This window comes from Balaenoptera borealis (assembly GCF_965194805.1).
Source record: "Balaenoptera borealis genome assembly, chromosome: 11".
NCBI lineage: Eukaryota > Metazoa > Chordata > Mammalia > Artiodactyla > Balaenopteridae > Balaenoptera > Balaenoptera borealis.
Window position 1 is genome coordinate 44,450,299 of NC_138868.1, and position 21,371 is coordinate 44,471,669.

Genomic DNA, 21,371 nt, shown 5'->3' on the forward strand with positions numbered 1-21,371 from the left:
ATATTTATTAACCATCTCTCCCATGCCAGGCACTGTGCTAGAGCTCCCACATACATTGTTTTAGCCAATCCTCACCACAAATCCAAGGAACAAGTATAATTATCACTCCCACTTCAGAAACACAGAAGCTGAGGCACAGAGGGGTAAAGTCAGACTCCAACATTTCCAGAGAGACAATAACCACACAGCTACAGAAGCTGAAACCACAGGGCCTCTCACGTGGACTGGCCCTTGCAGGGCTCTGGGAGCAGCCCCACAGGTTTGCCTGCATGACTTTGTATGAGCTTCAGGCCTCACAAAATCTGGGTCTGCCCCTGCTGGTACCATTATTCTCGAATAACTGAACTTTTAAGAGAACTGAAGCCCTAACCTTTCCCTATGTTGTTTACATGATCACACACAGAGATATGTGTTTTCAGTGTCTGCTTTCTCACATTTTATATCCCAAATACAGAAGGCTAAAGACATCACATCAGAAATTAAAGAGACAATACCCCTAATATACACACATATATATATCACTGAATCGCTTTGCTGTATACCTGAAACTAACACAATATTGTAAATCAACTGTGCTTCAATTTTAAAAAAGAGACAATACCCCCCATTGACCCCAATTCACTAGCTACACCACTGCTGGATGGTTTCCACAAACACATAGATTTCTTTCAGTTTCATTCCTCACTCAAAACTCTCTGCTGGTTCCTTATGCGTTATGGCATTTCACGTCTTTTTACTTTTGGTCTTTGCAGGTACTGTTCCCTCTGCCAGAATAGTCTCCTCACCTCCCTGGTAACCTCCTGTTCCTTCTCCAGTTCTTGTCTTAACAAATCACCCCTTCCAGGCGATTAGGCTGACCACCACCCTTCCCCATCGAGATCAGTTAGGAACCTCGTGATTCTGTCCTCATTCCACCCTAATGCTTGTTCCCATCACAGCCCTCGTCCCCCTGTATTGTGGTTTATTCACATGTCTGTGTCCCTCAATGGACCATAAACTTCTCAAAGGCAGGAAATGTCATACTTATCATTACAGACCTACTGTCTTAATGTCCAGTACAAAGCAGGCCTTCACCAGATGAATTCTGTTTGCATCTAAGAATCTGAAGCTACCAGTAGAACAGTTACTATTCATTGCTTTACCTTGTGCCAGGTAATGTGCTGATTTAATTTCATCATATATATATTTCATCATGTATATATATATATCTCCTTTAATCGTTATTTCAGCTCTATAAGATAGGAAACCACTATTATCCAAATTTTAGAGGAGAAAACGAAAGTTCATAAAGGTTTAGAACGTGACTGGCCCAAGGCCCTACAGCTGATAAAGGGAGCTACAGGTGGTAAAGGGAGAAACCAGGACTTTGACTCCAAGTCCAGGCTTTGAATCACTACCAACATTGCTTCAACACCCAACTGTTTCTCCTGAATTTATCTTAATCCCTGAATTGCAAAGAACATTCACACTAGCAGAAGAGAGACTGGACAGACCAGAAATCCAAGGCCCACAGGCTGACTGATGCCCTGGGAATTTCAAACAGGACAACCAGTTTGATTCTGAAAGTGGGAAGCAGTTGCGGATTGAGCACCGCAGGTCCGTGTTGACAGTTCCATAGCAGGTGACAAGGTCTCACTGTTTTGCCCGGATGGTTAGACCGGCACTGTTTTCAGACCACAGACACGGGCCCCAGCCCGCTGTTCCAGATCCGCCCGCAGGGATGCCTACCTGCTTCTCCTCTCAGCGTCTTCTCTAGCCTCACGCCCTGGATCTCGGAAGCCCTCTGCCACTCCTCCACCTCTTCCAGCTGCCTCTGGATGGCCTGCAATGCCAGGATCATATGTCACGCAGGTACTTTCAACGCGCAGAGTCATGCAAGGGCGCCACTTCTGCCGCCTACTTTCCAAGAGGAAGAAGCCCTTTCCCTCGTGATGCCACCTCCTTGATTAACTGGGTAAGAACCTATGAATTCCCAAAACAACTAGAACTTGACATTTCCTTTCTTTAAGTATGAAAACATAAAGCAAGGAGTCTGTGTGTAAGCTCAATTTGCCCCCAAGGAGACATTAAAACACTCCCCTTTGACCAGGCCAGTCACACAGACATGCTCTCAGGCAGAGGCTGCTGGGCTGGGTGGGTGGTCCTCGTAGTTCCTGGACTCCGCGGAGCCTCGGCCTCTGACCACGGTGACGGCATAGCCATCAGAGCTACAGTCCCTACCCAGAGTAGGACAGGATCTCCGGGGGCAAACACAGGGCACGTTTCTTTTCCCAAGAAGAACCGGCAGATACCTCCCAAGAAGTTGTTCTGGAGCAGGAGACGTGGGCCAACTCCTGGGGCTGGGTGTCCCTCTCTTGGTTTGTCCTGCTCCTGTCCTCAGCTAAAAATGGGCAACCTATCCTTTCACTGCACCACGGGGGCTCTTGATTGCCTGTGGAAGTGCACTGTGGCTTATTACTAGCAGTTTATTAAGACAAGACAGAAATGTTTATCCCGTTAAGGCACCCCCTCCATAACCTTAACCTAACCATCAAGGCACCTAGCGAGGCTTGGGATCATGACTGCGTTTGCCTTTACATGTTTATTTTCCTTACCAGCTACTTCTCGCTTGTATATGAGGAAGGAAAATGAAGGGAAAACCTTTCCTCTGTACATTCTGTTCATCCCAGTCCATTTTGTCTGCTTTCAAACACACGCTGCCAAAAGGCACATCTCTTGACAGAACAGACTTTGCACCTGGCAGACCAGGTGTGTTCAAGGAAGTGGCAGCTGTCTGGGCAGGTAGAACGTGTGTGTTCTTCCTTTCCTACCTTCCTCTAGCTCTGTCTCACTCCTCTTCCTCCTTAACTCCACATCGTTCTAAGTCTCCCCTGGATTCAAAGTACAAACGCTGAGGCATCTGCAACCCGTGAAGAGGCCCAAGCAAGGGTGGCGGTGGGAGGGGTGGGGACGGAGCAGCCACCTGGCTTCCTGTCTCAGCTGAGAGTGTTTAAGCCCCGAACATAAAATCTGAAATAGATGGGAATTCTATCTAAAACTACTTGTAATTTTATGCCCTCTTCCTCTCTGTCTCTCTTTTAAAGACAATTATATCTTTATAGATCTGTCTCTTGCTGGCACGGTGTAGAATTGCTAAAGGAAGGGAAACATTTAAATGACTTTATTACTGATTACTTTGCAATTATGGCCCTATAGTTGTTATGGACTGAGTAGTGCCCCCTCCACCCCCACCCCTGCCACCCCGCCAAATTCATATGTTGATGTCCTAATCCCTAAAGAGACTGTGTTTGGAGATAGGGCCCTTAAGGAGGTAAATAAGGTTAAGTGAGGTCATACCAGTGGGCCCTAATCCAACAGGACTAGTGTCCTTATAAGAAAAGGAAAAGATACCAAAATTCTCTCTCTCTCTTTCTCTGAATGCACACAGAAAAAAAGGTCATGTGAAGACACAGCAAGAAGGCAGCTGTCTACAAGCCAGGAAGAGAGTCCTCACCAGAAACCAATCCTGCAGGCACCTTGATCTTGGACTTCCAGCCTCCAGGACTGTGAAAGAATAAATTTCTGTGGTTTAAGCCACCCAGTCTGTGGTATGTCATTATGGCAGCTCAAGCTGATTGATATGGTGGTCATTCTTTAGAAACTAAGGATGAAAATCTCAAAGATTATACAGGACTGGTATGGGTGCTAGCAGATTAGGCCTCAAAAGGCCATTGTAATTCTTCTGTTATCACTGCCTACTGTCTGGAGTAAAAATAGAAGGAGGGGAAATTGCTGAGTTTGCCAATCCATTTCATAAAGACTTCTGATGTTCTCAGAAGGAAAAGTTGAAATGTTTCAAGAAAGCCTGTTTCAGAAGTTGAGAATGGACAGAGGGAATTTATGGGAAGTTTTCCCAGCCACTAGGTGAAGGGGGTGGCTCCCAAGTCAGTCACTGAGAAGAGTAAAGGAGGCTGGAGTAAGTGACTTCCTGCTTTTGTCAGAAACAAATTACAGGACTACCCGGCCTGATAAAGCGAACAACTGGAAGAAGGGATGTAGGGTATGCTGCATTAACATGAGTGGTCATTTTAAGTCCTTCTGTCCTAAAACCCAACTGTCCCTCAAGGCTAGGTTTGGGGTCCTCAGGGAGAGGGGGTGTGCCTTGACTTTCTGCTTCATTTTGCAGGTGGGCAGATCAACTTGGGCAGAAATGTTTGGAGTAAACAATCAGCCCAGGAAATCTGTAGCAGAATGCTAGATGCTTGTGTGTTCAACTAACCTTGGAATAGAGACAGCCCCAGTAGTTGTCAGCTCAGCAAGGACACTGTCAGAAAGTCAGGGGAAGGTTGTGTCCTCACAGAGGACAAAACTAAGGCCACTGGTGTGTGGCACTAAGGGCCTGGGATTGTTCCCAAGGCTGTGTGTTGGCTGCTGTTCCAGCTCACTTTGCAGGACACGCGTCTGCAGATGGAAAGGCAGCTGGGAGTGGGTCAACTCAACACCTGGGCCCTCCAGGCCCCAGAGTCCCACCAGGGCTTGAGTCAGAGCCTTTAGAATAGCCACAAGCCCAGTTGCTCAGAGAAGAGAGACCTATCTTTCCCCAGTGCAATACAGATTTCCAAAGGCTTCCAGATCCAGATCCCCAGGATCCCAGACCCACTCACTCAGCTCAAGTTTGTTTTCTGACCTGAGCTTTATGAAGTCTTTTCAATTCTTCTTGCTTAACCAATTGTTTTGTTGCTTTTTCTAGCTTCCTTCTTCTTCTTAGTGTCTTCCTCTCCTACAAAAACCAAGAAGAAAAAAATATGTCTTGAAAAATGAAGCTGAAATTTACAAAATACTGTCACACACTCTGCCCTCTCCAACCAAACCACTGCTTAGCTTCTAGAACAACAATGTCAACAGAACTTTCTGCAGTGATGGAAATGTTCTGTATCTAGGCATAAGATTGCCTTCCCTACTTCACTTTGCTTGTACAAATATGTCATTAATACCACTGGGTTCTCTGTGTGCCTGGGCTAGTAGAATACAGAACATTCAAAATTGAGGCATTTAAAATAGCTGTCCAGATCCTGACGGTGTCTCTTCCAGGTTTTAGACAGCAGAGAAAGGAGAAGTAGTGGTGTGACCAGCTCCACATACGGGAAGTTTCAGGAGACTCTTCTGATTGGAGAGGCAGCAGAGAATAATGTTTGAGCACTGGGCCCAGGAGCCATGCAAAGCTGGCATTCAAACCCCAGCTGAGCTCTGTGAGCTTCGGGATGTCATACAACTTTCTGAACTTCAGCGTCCTCTTCAGAGCGATGAGAATGATTTAATGCCTACCTTGTAGGGATGGGATAAGGACTAAATGGGGTAAGGTGGGTCAAGTCCTTTGCAGAATACTTAAAAAAGATATGGGATAGATATTCAGTAAATACTATGATTTTTACTGTTACCAGTATGATTATTATATTATTATTATACAAATTAGCATGATTATAATTTCTTACTAAAATCTACTATTTTTCATATATGTGTGTGTATGTATGTAGTATGTATAATGTATGTATGTATACATCTTACATATACAAAATAAATGTCCAACTTGGGCCAGTTTTATTATGTTTGCCTTCTCGGAGCATACACATCAATTTTCTATATTAGGATGAGAATGAGAACATACGAGAGACTTTTTTCTATGCTGGCAGAAATAAATATGGAATTAAAAACTTGTTACATCTAGCCTGGTGCCTGGGCATTCAGTAGCTCTGGCTGAGCTGAATATTTGCCCATTAAAAGGACTATAAATCCACAAGTGGGGAATAGACCTAACAGGCCTGACCCCAGGTCCATAATAGAGGTCAGAGATTTTACCTTAAAAGCAAGTGCCTTTCCAGGGCTTTCTGGATCCTTGTCATTCGGCCACCCATTCCATCACTCTCCTTAGGAGAGCATCCAGCTTTCAGGGTTCAGAATGTTTACGGATCATTGGTGAAAACATTTAGCTCAATGACGAAACTTGGTTTTTCTAAAATTCTCTGTAGGATGTAGAATCCTAAAGATCTTCATCCTTTCTTTCATCCTTGGAAGGAAATTTTGGCTCTCAGAACTCAAACTTATTCTATATCACATCTCTATTGCTAGAGGACAACTTCCAGATTGACTGTCAACCACTGCAGAGGTTCCAGGCCATTTGGGTGAGGGAACCTCTCCTTTAAGCAGCCAGGACCTTTCTGGGAAGGCTGGGTGGGGAGGGGTGTGGTGTTATTTAACAAATATCTCTTGAGCTTCCACTATACTAATCTACATAATAATTGCCAGCATTTTTTGTGTGCTATGTGCCAGACACTGTACTGATTACTTCACATGCATCATTTTATTTATTCCACAAATTACCTTATTTCACAGATAAGGAAATCAAAACTCAGAGAAGTTAAATAACTTGCCCAAGATGACACAATCCGGAATTGGTAGAGCCAGGAGCTAAGCGCAGGTAACCTGAATCCAGTGTCCACATTTCTATCGAGTTTATTCTGCCTTTCCTGTGCCAAATTCGGTGCAGATGCATCAAGGACCTCTGCTTTATAGAAATATCAAACTTCCCCCCTAAATTAAGACCATTCAAACAATTTCAGCGAGGGATGCCTTGACAGCATCGCGCTGTCTTAGCACTTCCCAGCAGCAAAGCTGCCAAACCCCAACTGCTTTATCAAGAGTCAGCAAAGCAGAACCTAGACAGGGAAAGAAAGTCCTTTACTGCCTTTTATTAAAAGATGTGGACATAGAAAAAAAGAAGGATGATTTATTAACAAACGCTCATATAGCCTTACATTGCACCAGGCACGGTTCTCACATCTTCAATAATGGTGATGACGATACAGAGAAGAAAGGCAAACGTCTAAGGGCTAAGGAAGAAAAAGATGAAGGACAGAGAAAGGGAGAAATCTGGCAGGACTGAAGACAAGCTGCCTGTCCCCCTCTCTCTCAGATCCAGGCATTAACCTGAGGGGAGGGGGCAGAGCAAAGAGGCGAGGCTGCATATCCTGTCTCCAGTTTCCTTTGCAAAGGTTCACTTGAGCTGACGTGGGCTCTGTGCCATGTGGCTGGGGACACACCTATATGGGGCAGAAGAGATAAAGAAACTAGAAGGGAAAGCACTTCCCTTGTTCCTTCAGTGTGAGCCCTTGGGAAGTCATAAAGAAGGAACCTTTTTGCCAGCTTCCCTGCCTGAAGAGTGGGCCGTGTTGGAAGCCAGGTGAAGCGGGCAAGGTTTACCACACTGCAGGCTTATGTGATGACTGGCTCTGTTCTGGTCCAGCAGGAGGACAGGAGCTATTCGCAGTGCTTGCCCTAGGTATCATGGTCTTGCCATTTCGATGGCTTTCAGCCACTCCATTCTTTTGGTCCCCATGAGTGGCAGAATGGCTGATGCTGGGGCTTCTGCCTCATTTGAATACAGAATTAACTCAGGGTCACTCAAGGGGGTGAGAGGGTCTGTAAGGAAATCCCAGAAATCAACACGACACATAGAATTCATTGGTACTGAGTGTCTAACTAATCATGGACACCCACGGTTAGAAATCAGAAATCTCTACGTATTCTCTTCTTCTCATTCTCTCTCTCCCCACCACGTCCCAGCTCTCTCCTGACTTGCTCCAAGGTGGGCCGTGGGGAGCTGGAACCCCTGAATGACTTGAGATGATGCCAAAGCTCCTAGCGCTAGATATGGAAAAGTTGAGTTTAAGTAAATAAATTTGGTTCTCTCTCTTTCTCCACAGATCCTTACTGCTCCAAAAAATAAACACTGCCAGAGCAGTGAACTGCTTCTGTCTGCCCAGGAAGCATATGATGTCCAGCCATTCAGCTCTTCCAGCCCCAGAGGATAAAGAAAACAATGGTGGGATTTGCTCATGGGATGCGTGTCTCCGTGTATGTAACATACAGACACATTTAAAGACATACAATGACGTTTGTGTTTTTTAATCCATGGGCATGGGAGTTATTTAAAGGGTTCTCCAGAAATTAATGTTCATTAAGCAAAGAGAAGAACTGCCATTCCCCCGCCGGCACACGGCTAGTCAGTGGGGATCCTCAGAGTCTAGATGCAACTGCATGGTACATTTCGTATTTCTGATTAGAATAAACATAACGTTTTCCATGCAATCTGCCTCTAGTGCTTCTTAAATGAAGCTGTGCTACCCCGAGGGAAATACACATCTGCTTGTTTTAATTTTTTCGATGGTTTGCTTGTTGGATCACCACTTTAAGAGCTGCAGTCACCAAATGGTTTCAAGTAAATATGTCTGTTTTTTCCCCCTTCCCACTTTGACATCTCTGAGAAAGGCAAGTTTCTAAAAGTTAAAAAAAATATATATAAAGGTAATTCTTAGGGGGTTCCAGGTAAAAAGAGCGGCTGCTGTCAGATGCAATGAAACGTGATTCTCCTAATGAAACTGCTGCAGCTGGAGCCCACATTGGGTCTGAAATCTGGATGGTAAACGGCCCCCGCAAGCCAAGGCCCCCTTTGGTTTGCCAAGTGTTGTTACCTTTGACCGCAAGAAAGGCTGAGGATCGAATTCTTCATCTGCAGAGGAGGTGGTGGTGGAAGAGGTGGAAGAGGCAGTCCCTGTCACCTGCGTTCTGACGGGGACGTGCTTGGGACCTGAAATGGGAACAGAAGAACTCACTGAACTCCTAGCTTCTTCTCCTGCATCATGACCCAAAGCCACCTCTCCCTCCTCCCTGCTACCCCCATTCTCTTCCTCCCTGCCCTCCCCTCACTGCACCTGCCATGAGCGTGAGGCGGCAGCACCTAAGGGCAACTGAAAATTTGGCCCTCTACGTTAATTACATTTCTGGGTCCCTGCCAAGAGCTTTGCAGCTCTCTTTTCATGTGAAAAATAAAAAGGTATTATGCAGAAATCAATTAATTCCTTAAACACCATTTATATGGTGTGTTGCTAGGAATGCATTCAGAGATGAAATCTATTATTAAAATTCATGTCTGAAGTTAGCTGAGTTACCTAAATGCTTGTGTAAGGTTCGTTCTGCAGAGTAATTGAATGCAAAAAAGTCGGAGCCAGCTCTTAAACAAATCGCCCTTCTGCGGCTCACAGCATCTGGCACCCATTTTTACTACATGACATCTGCTCAGTGTAAAAGGGCTGGCGTCAGAATGTCTGGTCATAGAAAAAAAAAAAATCCCAAATGTAATCAGAAGCAAAAGGACTCTAAGCCTAAGGTTTTATCACATAGTCTCATGCAACATAAATATTTCATTAATTATGGCTAAACAAATGCCAATTTTATTTTCCCAACTTGCAGATATTATCACATCATCGAAGTGATGATTCAAATGCCAGGAAAGGCGGTTTAAGATAGGGAGGGCTCAACAATTCAGGGCCCACGGGAGAGCTGAAGTCGAGGGGAGATGCCAACCCCTGAAAAAGAGGTAGATGGTTAGAGGCAGGAAAGTGCCTGTGTTCGCTCAGATCTCTTTGTGATCTGACTGGGGATCACGTGTGATAAAGTGTTCCAGGTGCCACAGGAGATTTTTATTCTTCTCAGCTAGAACATCTGCCCCTACACATCAACCTGATGCAGAGTTAATGATTAATATCTGGATTAACGCACCTTGAACACTGGATATCAGAACCAGCTAGGACTCCATGATAGGAGATTTACTAATCTTTACTCTGCCGCGTCAGCTTCTATCTAAAGAGAAATATGTGTTGGGTGGGGAGGGAGAAGGAGAGGCAATTCCAAGCTGACTAACATTCTCTCCAGCCTGCCTTTTCTTCCCTGTAATTTTCAACTATTCACCCCAGTGGGAGAGGCCAAGTTTTAAAAACTAAGGGTAATTTTAACCTCCAGGAACACATTTACATATGCTGTTATTCAAAGCAAAATAATGCAAAACATCTATATAATAACACAGCCTCTCTGGGGAGAGAGTTAACTGTTTTCCACTTTAATTTGCCAGATGGGAACGCTCAGGTGAAGAGAAAATCAGGAGCCGCATAATAACGGTGGAGGCATCGTTAGTGGGGAGCTGAGACTGTTTCCCAGCCCCAGCCACTAAATCACCACTGAGTACTTTAGTCACTGAGTATTCCCCTCTTAGTGTGTGAGCTTGAGGAACTAACTTCACCTCCTGAGTTTCTGGGGATCATGACATCTAACTTGCAGAACTGTTGTAGAAGAGTAAACATAATCAATATAAAGAGCCTAACACAGTGCCTGGTTCATTGCAGGTGCTTAAATAAATGTCATCATCATCATCTGCTGCCTCTCCCAGAAGATGAAGCAGCAGCCATTGCTTCATCATCATCATTGATCCCAACGAACAATACTGCAATATTACTAAAACTGCCTAATCTACCGTCATTTTATGAAGTATAATAACCTAAATTTAAAACTTTTTCTAACTGTCAAAAATAAATTTAATATTTCCACTGAATTTTATTTTGAAATTGAGGAGAAAACGTTCCCAGATATAATGCATTTCTTAAACTTCTGGCAAAGTTATATAAAGTTAAATAGTTACCCTTGAATCTCTTCCCCTTTACTCTCTTCCATCATAGAACCATTCATTCTAGTTTACTTTTCATTTGCAAGCTTAAAAAATTTGCAGCATTGTTCTACTCTGGCTATAATGGAGTGACTGATTCTGGGACTGATCTCCCACCACAAAGCACTAGAAGTCAGGATGAAATATATGAAGCAGCTGTTTCCAGACACTGGACAAGAGGCAGTACAGAACTGTGATAAAGGCGGGAACAGAGCTTACATGAGGTAAGCCCTACAATCACAGTAGCTTTCTGCCTACAGGCACTTTCCAGAACACAGTGCAGGTAGGAGGAACCTAAACAGAGCATAGCAGATTCATTGAGTTGAGAAGACAAAGGTCACCGTTTGAGTGGGCTGAGGCAGTTGGAATATGTGGGGAAGAGTACTGAGAGGAAGGAGCTATGCAGAAAACAGACTTCAGAAATAAGCATAAAAGTCAACTTGAGTCTATTGCTTAATGATAAACTATAGATGCATAGAGAGAAATTGCATGAGGTTGGGCCGACAACTGCTGAAGAGTTACAGGGTAAATAATCTCTAAAGCTTTCACAAGACTGGAAAATGTTCAAGTTTTACCCAAATAGGGTAGAGCAAATGTTGGGGGCATTAGAGTGGAGACGACAGAAGAGTCGCACTTGAGTAACAGGGATAAATTACCTCTAGAGTAAAGGTCATTATAGACATAACTAATTAAGCTTAAAAACCAGCCTTGTAAGAAACAAATTGATCTGCAAGTTACTCTACTGCCTGTCAAACATTTTTTAATGCTTATATAACATTCTTTAAATGAGGAAACAAAATCTAGACACTCTAAAATGTAATATTTACAAAATCTAACAGCCAGTAAGCAGTTACTAGATACACAAAAAAGCAGGACAATGAGTCTGATAATCAAGAGAAAAATCAATCAATAAAAGCAGACTCAGAAATGATGAAATTAGCAGACAAAGATTTAAAAAGAGTTATTCTAAATGTGCTCAAGAATTTAAAAAGAAAACATGAACAGAATAAGGACAGAAACAATAAATATTTTTAAAAGAACCAAATGGAACCTATGAAGATGAAAACTACAAAATCTGAAATGAAAATTTCACTGGATCAGTTTAACAACAGACTAAATACTGCAGAGGAAAATATTCAGTGAAATTAAATAATAGCAATAAAATAAAAACTATCTAAAATGAAGCACAGAGAAAAAGAGACTGAAAAAATGAATAGAACCTCAATGACCCATGGGACAATATCAAGTGGTCTAAAATACATATGATTGGAGTGCCAGGAGACAGAGGGAGAATGACAGGAACAGAAAACATAGTTGACGTAATATTGCTGAAAATCATGCAAATTTAATGAAAATTGTAAATCCACAGCTTCAAGAAGCTCAAAAACCCACAAGCAGGGTAAACACAAAGAAAATCATAGCAAGCCTCATGATAATGAAATTGCCAAAAACCAGAGATACAGATAAAATCTCAAAAGAAGACAGAGAAAAATGATACATTTCATACAGAGAAACAAAGATAAGAATGTCCATGGACATCTTGTCAGAACCTAAATATGCCAAGAGACAATAGAACATCATTAAAATGCTGAAAGAACAAAAAAAATCTGTCAACTTATGATTCTATGTCCAGTGAAATGACCCATTCAAAATGAAGCAAAAGGGGCTTCCCTGGTGGTCCAGTGGGTAAGACTCCACACTCCCAATGCAGGGGACCCAGGTTTGATCCCTGCTTGGGGAACTAGATCCCGCATGCACACTGCAACTAAGAGTTCGAAGGCCACAACTAAGAAGTCTGCATGCCTCAATGAAGATCCCGTGTGCAGCAGCTAAGACCCGGCACAGACAAAATAAATAAATAAAATAATAAATAAATAAACAAATATCAAAAAAAAATTCTCCTTACCTTCCTTGTTTTTTTAAAAAAAAATGAAGCAAAAAGAAAGGGTTTTTTTTTGTTGTTTTTTTGCTTTTTTTAGGAGAAAGAAGTTAGGATAATTTGTTGTTAGCTGACATGGATATTAAAAAGTTTTAAAAAGTTCTGTAGCAGAAGGAATATACCAGATGGAATGAAGAGGTTCAGAAATGGTAAATATAATTTTTCTTTGTGGTTCTTAATTTCTTTAAAAGACAATTGACTGTTTAATGTAAGATAGTGTGAAATAATAAGAAATATACCTACAGATCTTCCTCTGCTTACAATGGGGTTACATCCCGATAAACCCATCCAAAGTTGAAAATATTGTAAGTTGAAAACTCATTTAATACACCTAACTTACTAAATGTTGTAACTTAGCCTAGCATACCTAAATGTGCTCAGAACACTTACATTGCCTACAGTTGGAAAAAATCATCTAAAACAAAGCCTAATTTATAACAAAGGGTAGACTAGCTCATGTATTGATAGATTATTGAATACTACACTGAAAGTGAAAAACAGAATGGTTGTTTGAGTACAGAGTACAGGCTGTGTATCGGTTATTTACCAGCCAGGTCTCCTGGCTGACTGCGAGCTGTGGCTCTCTGGAGAGTATGGTACCACATATTGCTTGCCTGGGAAAAGATCAAAATTCAAAACGTGAAGTATGGTTTCTAATGAATGCATATTGCTTTTGCATTACCATAAAGTCAAAAAATTGCAAATTGAACCAGTGTAAATCAGGGACTTTCTGTATTGGTCTCTGCCCCTGGCTTCTGCTAATATTTGATCTTTGACCCCAATTCCTGACAAAAAGGTCCTAAAACCCTTGGAATTTCCTAGGTGATAGGAGTATCTTTTGTTCTAATGAAGTGGCTCTTGGTGGGCTTGTGGATGGGGACTGGTCACTAGAAAGACCAAGCCATGATTAGAAGCTTGGAACTATCATCCCTACCCCTCCATCTTCTGAAGAGGGGAGAGGGGCTGGAAAATGAGTTAATAATCGATCACACCTATGTGATGAAGCCTCCATAAAAATCCCTGAAGTACAGGGTTTAGAGAGCTCCCAGATTGGTGAACACATCCATGTGCTGGGAGGGTGCTGCACCCCAGCTCCATGGGGACAGAAGCTCCTGTGCTTGGGACCCTTCCAGACTTCATCTTATGTATTTGTTCATCAGGCTATTCATCTGTATCCTTTATCATATCCATTATAATAAACTAATAAGTATAAGTAAGTGTTTCCCTGAGTTCTACACCAGACTAGCAAATTATTGAACCCAAGGAAGGAACTGGGGGAACCTCTACTTATAACCAGTCGGTCAGAAGTACAGGTGACAACCTGTAAGGATACAGAAGATTTGAGCAAACACTACTAATACATTTGACCTAATTGACTGATATAAAACAACATCCCCAATAACTAGAGAATATAAATTTTTTTCAGACCACATGGAACATTCACTAAATTGGTGATATGCCAAGCCATAAAGCAAGTATCAACAAATTTCAAAAGACTGAAGTCATACATAGTATGTCTTCTGACAACAGTGAGGTTAAGCTAGAAATCAATTAATAAAAAATATAAGTAGAACACTTCAAAATGATTAGAACTTAAGCAATACTTTCTAACAACCTACAGATCAAAGAAGAAATAAAAATAAATTTAAATTAACTGATGATAAAAAATATGGTATAACAAAATGACTAGAATGCAGCTAAAGCGATGATTAGAGGGGAATTTAGAGCTTTAAATGTATACATTATGCAAAAGAGAAAAGTTGAGAATTGATGCTCTAAGATCTACTTCAAGAAACTAGAAAAAGAACCACCAAATGAACCTAAGGAAACCAAAAAGGAAGAAAATACTCAAGATAAGAACAGATTATGAAAGACAATAAAGACAAAGCAGAAATAAAATAGAAAATTAACAAAGCAAAAATTTTCTTCTTTAAAAAGATGAACAAAATTGATAACCTCCACGAAGAATGACTGAGAAAAAAGAGACAGAAAACACACCTACCAATACTGGGGATAAAAAGTCCTACAGAGTACTAAAGGAAGTTAGTAACCATAAACCATTTTATGACAATAAATTTGAAAATTTAGATTAAATGGACAAATTTATTGAAAAACATGACTTACAAAACTGACAAAAGAAGAAATAGAAAATCTGAGTAGTTACATATCTAACAAAAGGAACCCTCATATACTGCTGGTGGGAATATAAATTGGTGCAGCCACAGTAGAAAACAGTGTGAAGGTTCCTCAAAAAATTAAGAATAGATCTACCATATGATCCAGTTATTCCACTTCTGGGTATTTATCCAAAGAGCACAAAACACTAATTTCAAAAGATATACACACTATGCTGCATTCATCACTATGCTATGTTCATCACAGATATACACACTATGCTATGTTCATCACTATGCTACATTCATAGAGATGTGGTATAGGAGAGAATACTACTCAGCCATAAAAAAGGATGACATCTTGCCACTTGTGACAACATGGATGGACCTTGAGGATTTTATGCTAAGTGAAATAAGATGGAGAAAGACAAATATATATGAGTTCACTTATATGTGGAATACAAAAATAAATGAATTAATGAACAAATCAAATCAAACCAAATAAAAACAAACATGTGGATACAGAGAACAGAGTAATGGTTACCAGAGGGAAGAGGGTACCAGAGGGAAAAATGGGTAAAGAGGGTCAACTGTATGGTGATGGATGGGAACTAAAACTTTGGTTGTGAGCACACAGTAGTGTATATAGGAGTCAAAATATAATGCTGTACATGTTAAGCACATAATGTTATAACCAATAAAAAGAGTACCTATAAAAATAATCTACAGCAAATAGAAAGATAAGTCTTCTGATATTGGGCTAAAAAGATAATGATCTATTTATTACCACTTCTATTTAGCACTGTATAGGCGGTCCCAGGCAGTACAAGAAAATTAAATAAAAGGTATACAAACTGGAAAGGAAGAGGTCAAACTGTCTTTATTTTCAGACAACATGATTATCTGTGTAGAAAATCTCACAAAAAAGCTACTAGAATAATAAGTGATTTTAGCAAGGACAACAGAAAAAGTCAATTGCGTTTCTACATATTAACAATGAGCAACTGAAAATCAAAATTAAGAAAGCCACTCCATTTACAGCAGTAACAACAACAAACTGTGAAATTCTTAAGGGATACATTTAACAAAATATGCACAGGAACTACACACTGAAAACTAAGAAAACCTAAATAAATTAAGAGATATTCCATCTCCATGGACTGAAAGACTCAGTAGGTATCAATTTTTCCCAAATTATTTAGAGACTAAAAACAATCCCAATCAAAATTCCAGCAGGCTTATTTGGTAGAAATTGACTAGCTAAATTTAAAATTTTTATGGAAACACAAAAGACCTAGAACAGCCAAAATAACTTTTAAGAACAAAATTTGAGGACTCCCACTACCTGTTTGCAAGATCTACTCTAAATCTCTAGTAATCAAGAGTATAAGGATAAATATACAGATCAATGGAACAGAGTAGAGAGTACAGAGGTAAACCCACACGTATACAGTCAACTAATTATCTGTAAAGATGACATTGTAACACAATGGGGGAAGAAGAGACTTTTTAACAAGTGGTGCTTTAACAATTGGATATCTATGGGCAAAAAACTTTGACTTTTATTTACTATAAGAAATTAATTAGAATTGGATTATAGACTTAAGCCCAAAAGCTAAAAACTGTAAAACTTCTGAGAGAAAACATAGGAGAAAGCCTTAGTAACTTTGGGTTTAGAAAGATTTCTTAAATCTAATTCAAATTATTAAAAAATTAATTAATTTGACTTCATCGAATTAAAAACTGCTGTTCTTTGGATGATGAAAATGCAAAGACAATCCACTAGCTGGGAGAAAATATTTGTAAACACATATCTGATAAAGGACTTATAACCTGAATTTTTATGAACTCTGACTAAATAGAGGGTTATAGTGTGTTCTCAGATCAGAAGACACAATATTCTAAAGCTATCAAATGTCTCTAAATTAATCAATTTAAAACTGTATCATTTATAACTGTACACACAAAAATTGAATACCAGGGAATATATGTAATGAAAATTGTGCAAGATCACTACAACTACAAAACACTGACAGAAATTGCAGAAGTCTTTAGGAATGTATCATGTCCAGGGATTTGAAGATTTACTATTATAAAGATGTTAATTTTCTCCAAATTTATCTCTGGAGTCAATGCAATACTAGTCATATGCCCAGAAAATATTTTTGTGGAAATTGATGAGTTGATTCTTTAAGTCATATGGAAATGCAAAAGGCCAAGAATATCAAACAATCTTGAAGAACAAAGTGGAGAACTTACTTCAGACTATGAAGATTTATTATAAAACCACATAATGAAAACAGAGTGATTCAGGTGCAAGGACAGACAAACCAGTGGAAATGAATAGAAGGTTCAAAAATGAACCTGCCTCATTAATGACAAAAGTGTTACTGCAATGAAGTGGGGGAAAAAGATGGCTTTTTTAATAAATGCTGCTGAATCAACTGGATAACAACACGGAAAAAAAATAAACCCTCACCCTACCTCACAGAATATACAAAAATCTATCCTACATTGGTCATAGACTTAATTATGAAAGATAAAATAATAAAGCTTCTATAACAGTGTTGTACAATAGAAATCCAACATGAGCCATGTATGTCATTTAAAATTTTCTAGTAGCCACATTAAAAAATGTAAAAACAGATGAAATTAGTCTTAATCATATGTTTAGCTCAAATTTCAAAAATATTATCATTTCAATGTGTAATCAAATATAAAAATATTAATGAGATCTTTTACATTACTTCATTCAAACTAAGTCTTCAGAATCTGGTGCATATTTTATACTTACAGCACATCTTGTTTCTTGGGGTTTTTTTTTTCATATATAGCTCCTTTATTTGTAGAAAAGATTTGTGGAAAACAAGGTAAATTTTATAAAAATTACATGGCTACCAAAATGAAACTCATCACTGGTGATAAATAAGTGACTGAAGTAATAACCAGTTTACCTGGGATGATTTGCCAGGATGCTCAAGGGGAGATATTACTTGGTACAGCCTGCTATATGCACCAAAATAATAGTTACTGACCTTTGAAATTTATGGAAAGAACCATACAAATGGTTTTCAGATATAACTTTAATTTTTGGAAGTATTTGAAGGGTTTTTTAAATTTTTAAAATATTTATTTATTTATTTATTTTTGGCTGCGTTGGGTCTTCGTTGCTGTGCGCAGGCTTTCTCTAGTTGCAGTGAGTGGGGGCTACTCTTCGCTGTGGTGCGCGGGCTTCTCATTGCGGTGGCTTTTCTTGTTACGGACCACGGGCTGTAGAGCACAGCCTTAGTAGTTGTGGTGCACGGGCTTAGCTGCTTCGCAGCATGTGGGATCTTCCTGGACCAGGGCTCAAACCCGTGTCCCCTGCATTAGCAGGTGGATTCTTAACCACTGTGCCACCAGGGAAGCCCTTGAATGGTTTTAAACATGGGCTTGAATTTGTAAACATCTACAACTGTCCCCCACAAGGACTCCCAGCCCAAGAGTAAGCTGTGGCTTAACCAATCGGGAATGTCTGTGCTGTTGAAGGCCAGTGCTATTTTCCACGGAGGGGAACATCAACCATTTTCTGGCTTGTTAGAACTTTCAAGGCCCTTATGTCTTTGATGCTGAGCATCTGGCCAGGGGCATTTTGTGAACCAGACAATGAGAGCTTCTTGGAATGAGCACATCTTGGTTTAGACAATACATTTTCAATAATTAAAGTGAAATGTAATCCTATCAAAAGAGAAACATTGAGTTGAATAGAAAAATATTTTATACAGCTTCAGTTTTAAAATTTAAATCCATTAACATAAATAAAATTAAAAATTCAATTCCTTACTCACACTAGCCCTATCTCAAGTGTGAAATAGTGGCTACCCTATTGGACAGTGCAATTCCAGAAGGTAACACACAACAGTATCTTTGTGACCTCAGGATAGGGAAAGATCTCATAAACAGGATGCAAAAATCAACAATAGGGGAAAATATTGATAAATTTGGCTTTATTAAAATAAGTGTCTTTGTTTATCAAAAACACCTTTAGAGAGTGAAAAAGTGAGCGGAAGAGTGGGAGAAGATATTTTTTATATATATATATCTATATCTATATCTATATATCTATATATCTATATATCTATATATATATATATCTATATCTGACAAAGGACTTATATCCAGAATCTACACAGATTACAAACCAATAAGGAAAGGGCTGACTACATAATGAAAGCATGGACAAAAGACTTGAATAGAGATATCATACAAGAAAATATCTACATAAGCATGTGAACAGTAGTGCAACATCATTATCAGGTAAATGCCAATTAAAACCATGAGATACCACCACACTCCCATAAAAATGGCGACATCAACAAAACAAAACAAAACTGAGACTATGGAGTGTTGGCAAGGATGTGGGTCAAGGGGAGTTCTCAGTTCCTGCTGGAGGGTATATACATTGGCACAGCCACATTGGAAAACCATTTGACAGTACCTACTAAAGCAAACCAATCACGCCTAACCCCAGGACCTAGCAATTCACTCCCAGGTATGTACTGACAGAGATTCTCTCTTCCCCCATACTCTAGCCAAGCTCACCTGAGCCCCCTCGACTAGACCTCAACCTTGGCCTGTAGCAACTAGGCTCTCAACACAAATAGTTTAGCCCACCCACTTCTTCCTACACTGAAAGACTTAAACACTGGCAGTTTCTAACAGTTCAAGGCCACATCCCTAGGATGACCCAGTCCCCCTTAAAGTACCTTCCTGAGAAAACTCAAGACTGACAAATGAATTTACTGTTTGTTTTAGCCAACACCTGTCTATAGGCTCCTGACCACACTTTCTTAGAGCCTTTACTAAAAAGGGCTTACAACTGTCAATCCTTCTTCTGTCCCTTTGAGATGTATATGTATCTCCTATCACTCAGGAGGACCAGAAAGCCAGTCCTTTCAAATGCAATCATCAGGAAGGATAGGGCCTCTGTCTCCCAGTTTCTGGGGGAGGATAGAATCCTAACTTCAATCACTGCCAGCTAACAGACCCAGCTGACCTAACCAGCATTTACACTAACCAACCGTATAGAACTTTTCACTTCCCTGACTCTACTGAGACACCACTCACCCCTCTCCCTATTCCCTCATTCTCCCTGTCAAACACCCAGCCACCTCTGGCAAAATCAAAGCTGAGTTCAGTTCATACTGAACTCTCTTCCCTACTGTAACAATAAATTACTAATTAAACTCTGTCCTTACCACTTTAACTAGTATCTGGCTTTGTTTATCTTTGACAATACCCAACAGAAACACTATGTATAAGGGTGCTGAAAGCAGCATTCTTCACAATAAAAACAACTGAAAACAACCTAAGTGCCCAGCATCAGAATGCACCAATAAAGAGTGTCATATTCATACAAGCGAATAAAATGAGGTGGTGGAAAAGAGGAAACCACTGCTACGCATATGGACATGGATCCACCCCCCTTAACGTTTAATGAAAGAAGCCAGGCACAAAAGAGCACATATTTGTATTAGTTTTCTATTGTTGTGGGAGCAGTGAACACCGTAGCAGCTTACAATAGCACCTACTGATTATCTCATAGTCATGTAGGTCAGAAGTGCAGGCCTGGCTCCACTGGGTCCTCTGCTCAGTGTCTCCCAAAGCTGTAGTCAAGGTGTCCACTGGGTTGGGGTCTCATTTGCAGCTAAGGGTTCTCTTCCAGCTCATTCAGATTGTTGGCAGAATTTAGTTCTTAGTGGTTGTAGGACACGGGGTCCGTTTTCTTGCTGGCTGTCAGCTGGTTGTAGCTCCTGGAGGCCTCCTGCTTATAAGTTCTCTCACTGCATGACAGGTTACTCCTTCGAGGCCAGCAGGACCATGTCTTTCTCATGCTTTGAATTTCTGACTTCGGGAAGGGCCCTGTCCTTGCTAAGGGCTCACCCGATTACGTCAGGCCTATCCCTTTCCCTTTTGATGAACTCAAACTCAATTGTCTTGGAACTTAATTACATTTGCAAAACCCCATACCCTAAGCACAGGAGTGAGAGCCACCATATTCACATTCCACCATACTCAAGAGGATGAGAGTACACAGGGCAAGAACATGGGAGGCAGGCAGCATGGGGTCCTCTCAGAATTTTGCCTACCACAAGACTGAATGATTCAAATTTATAAAGTCAAAAAATTGCAAAAGTATTCTAAGATGACAGAAGTCAGATGGTAAGCACTTTTGTTGGGTGACACATATATTTGGGAAGAAGCATGAGGGAGGCTTCTGAATGCTGGTAGTGTTCTATATCTTGATCTCCAAGGTGATTACACAAATGTGCACTTTGCAAAAATTCATCAGTTTTGTACTTAATATTTGTGTATGTATTTTATACTGCAATAAATAATTTACACAAAAATTTTAAAAGAGAGGTTCTCAGGGTGCTTTGTTTAATTACATAGAGGAGCAATAATTAGCATTAAAATTGTTGGTATAAAATTGGCACTGATAAGTGCTTGAAGTCAGTTTATGCCCCCAAGTAAGAGACTCTGAGAAGTTTATGTTTATCAATAATCTACCTGGCAAGGTGTGTTGTAAAAATGAGAAAAATTAAATTTCAGCTGGCTCTTTATTCACGTGATCATAAATCTGAGGTATTTCCATTTGAATAAATTTTGAAAGTTTCTCACTCTCCGTTTCAATACTGTTTTCTCTCTCCACTGCATGGAAGTGTGCAGCAAGTTAAGTGTAAAGTGAGCTCTGTGTGTGTGTGTGTGTGCGTGTGTATTTGTGATTGGTAGGCTGGGCAAGGGCAGG

The 21,371-nt window shown here is 40.4% G+C and overlaps 1 protein-coding gene and 1 long non-coding RNA gene across 10 annotated transcripts in view; one reads left to right on the forward strand and one right to left on the reverse strand.

Annotated features, from left to right (window-relative positions):
- MICAL2 (microtubule associated monooxygenase, calponin and LIM domain containing 2) overlaps window positions 1-21,371 on the reverse strand; it is a 222,047-nt gene that overhangs the window by 29,128 nt on the left and 171,548 nt on the right. For all 8 annotated transcript variants that reach the window (XM_082341338.1, XM_082341347.1, XM_082341344.1 and 5 more), the window contains 3 exons: window positions 8,508-8,623; window positions 4,667-4,759; window positions 1,729-1,822 (listed from right to left, as the gene is read on the reverse strand). In XM_082341338.1, coding sequence (XP_082197464.1) covers window positions 1,729-1,822; window positions 4,667-4,759; window positions 8,508-8,623 — 303 coding nt within the window. The remainder of the gene's footprint in view (window positions 1-1,728; window positions 1,823-4,666; window positions 4,760-8,507; window positions 8,624-21,371) is intronic.
- Window positions 1,738-18,659, forward strand: LOC309605623. 2 transcript variants are annotated; one of them, XR_014231446.1, is made up of 5 exons: window positions 1,820-1,954; window positions 2,598-2,781; window positions 3,428-3,587; window positions 4,730-7,890; window positions 10,215-18,659. It is a non-coding gene; the product is annotated as an uncharacterized lncRNA (long non-coding RNA). The 2 variants fall into 2 exon arrangements; XR_014231445.1 differs by lacking the exon at window positions 10,215-18,659 and having other exon boundaries at window positions 1,738-1,954; window positions 7,740-8,499.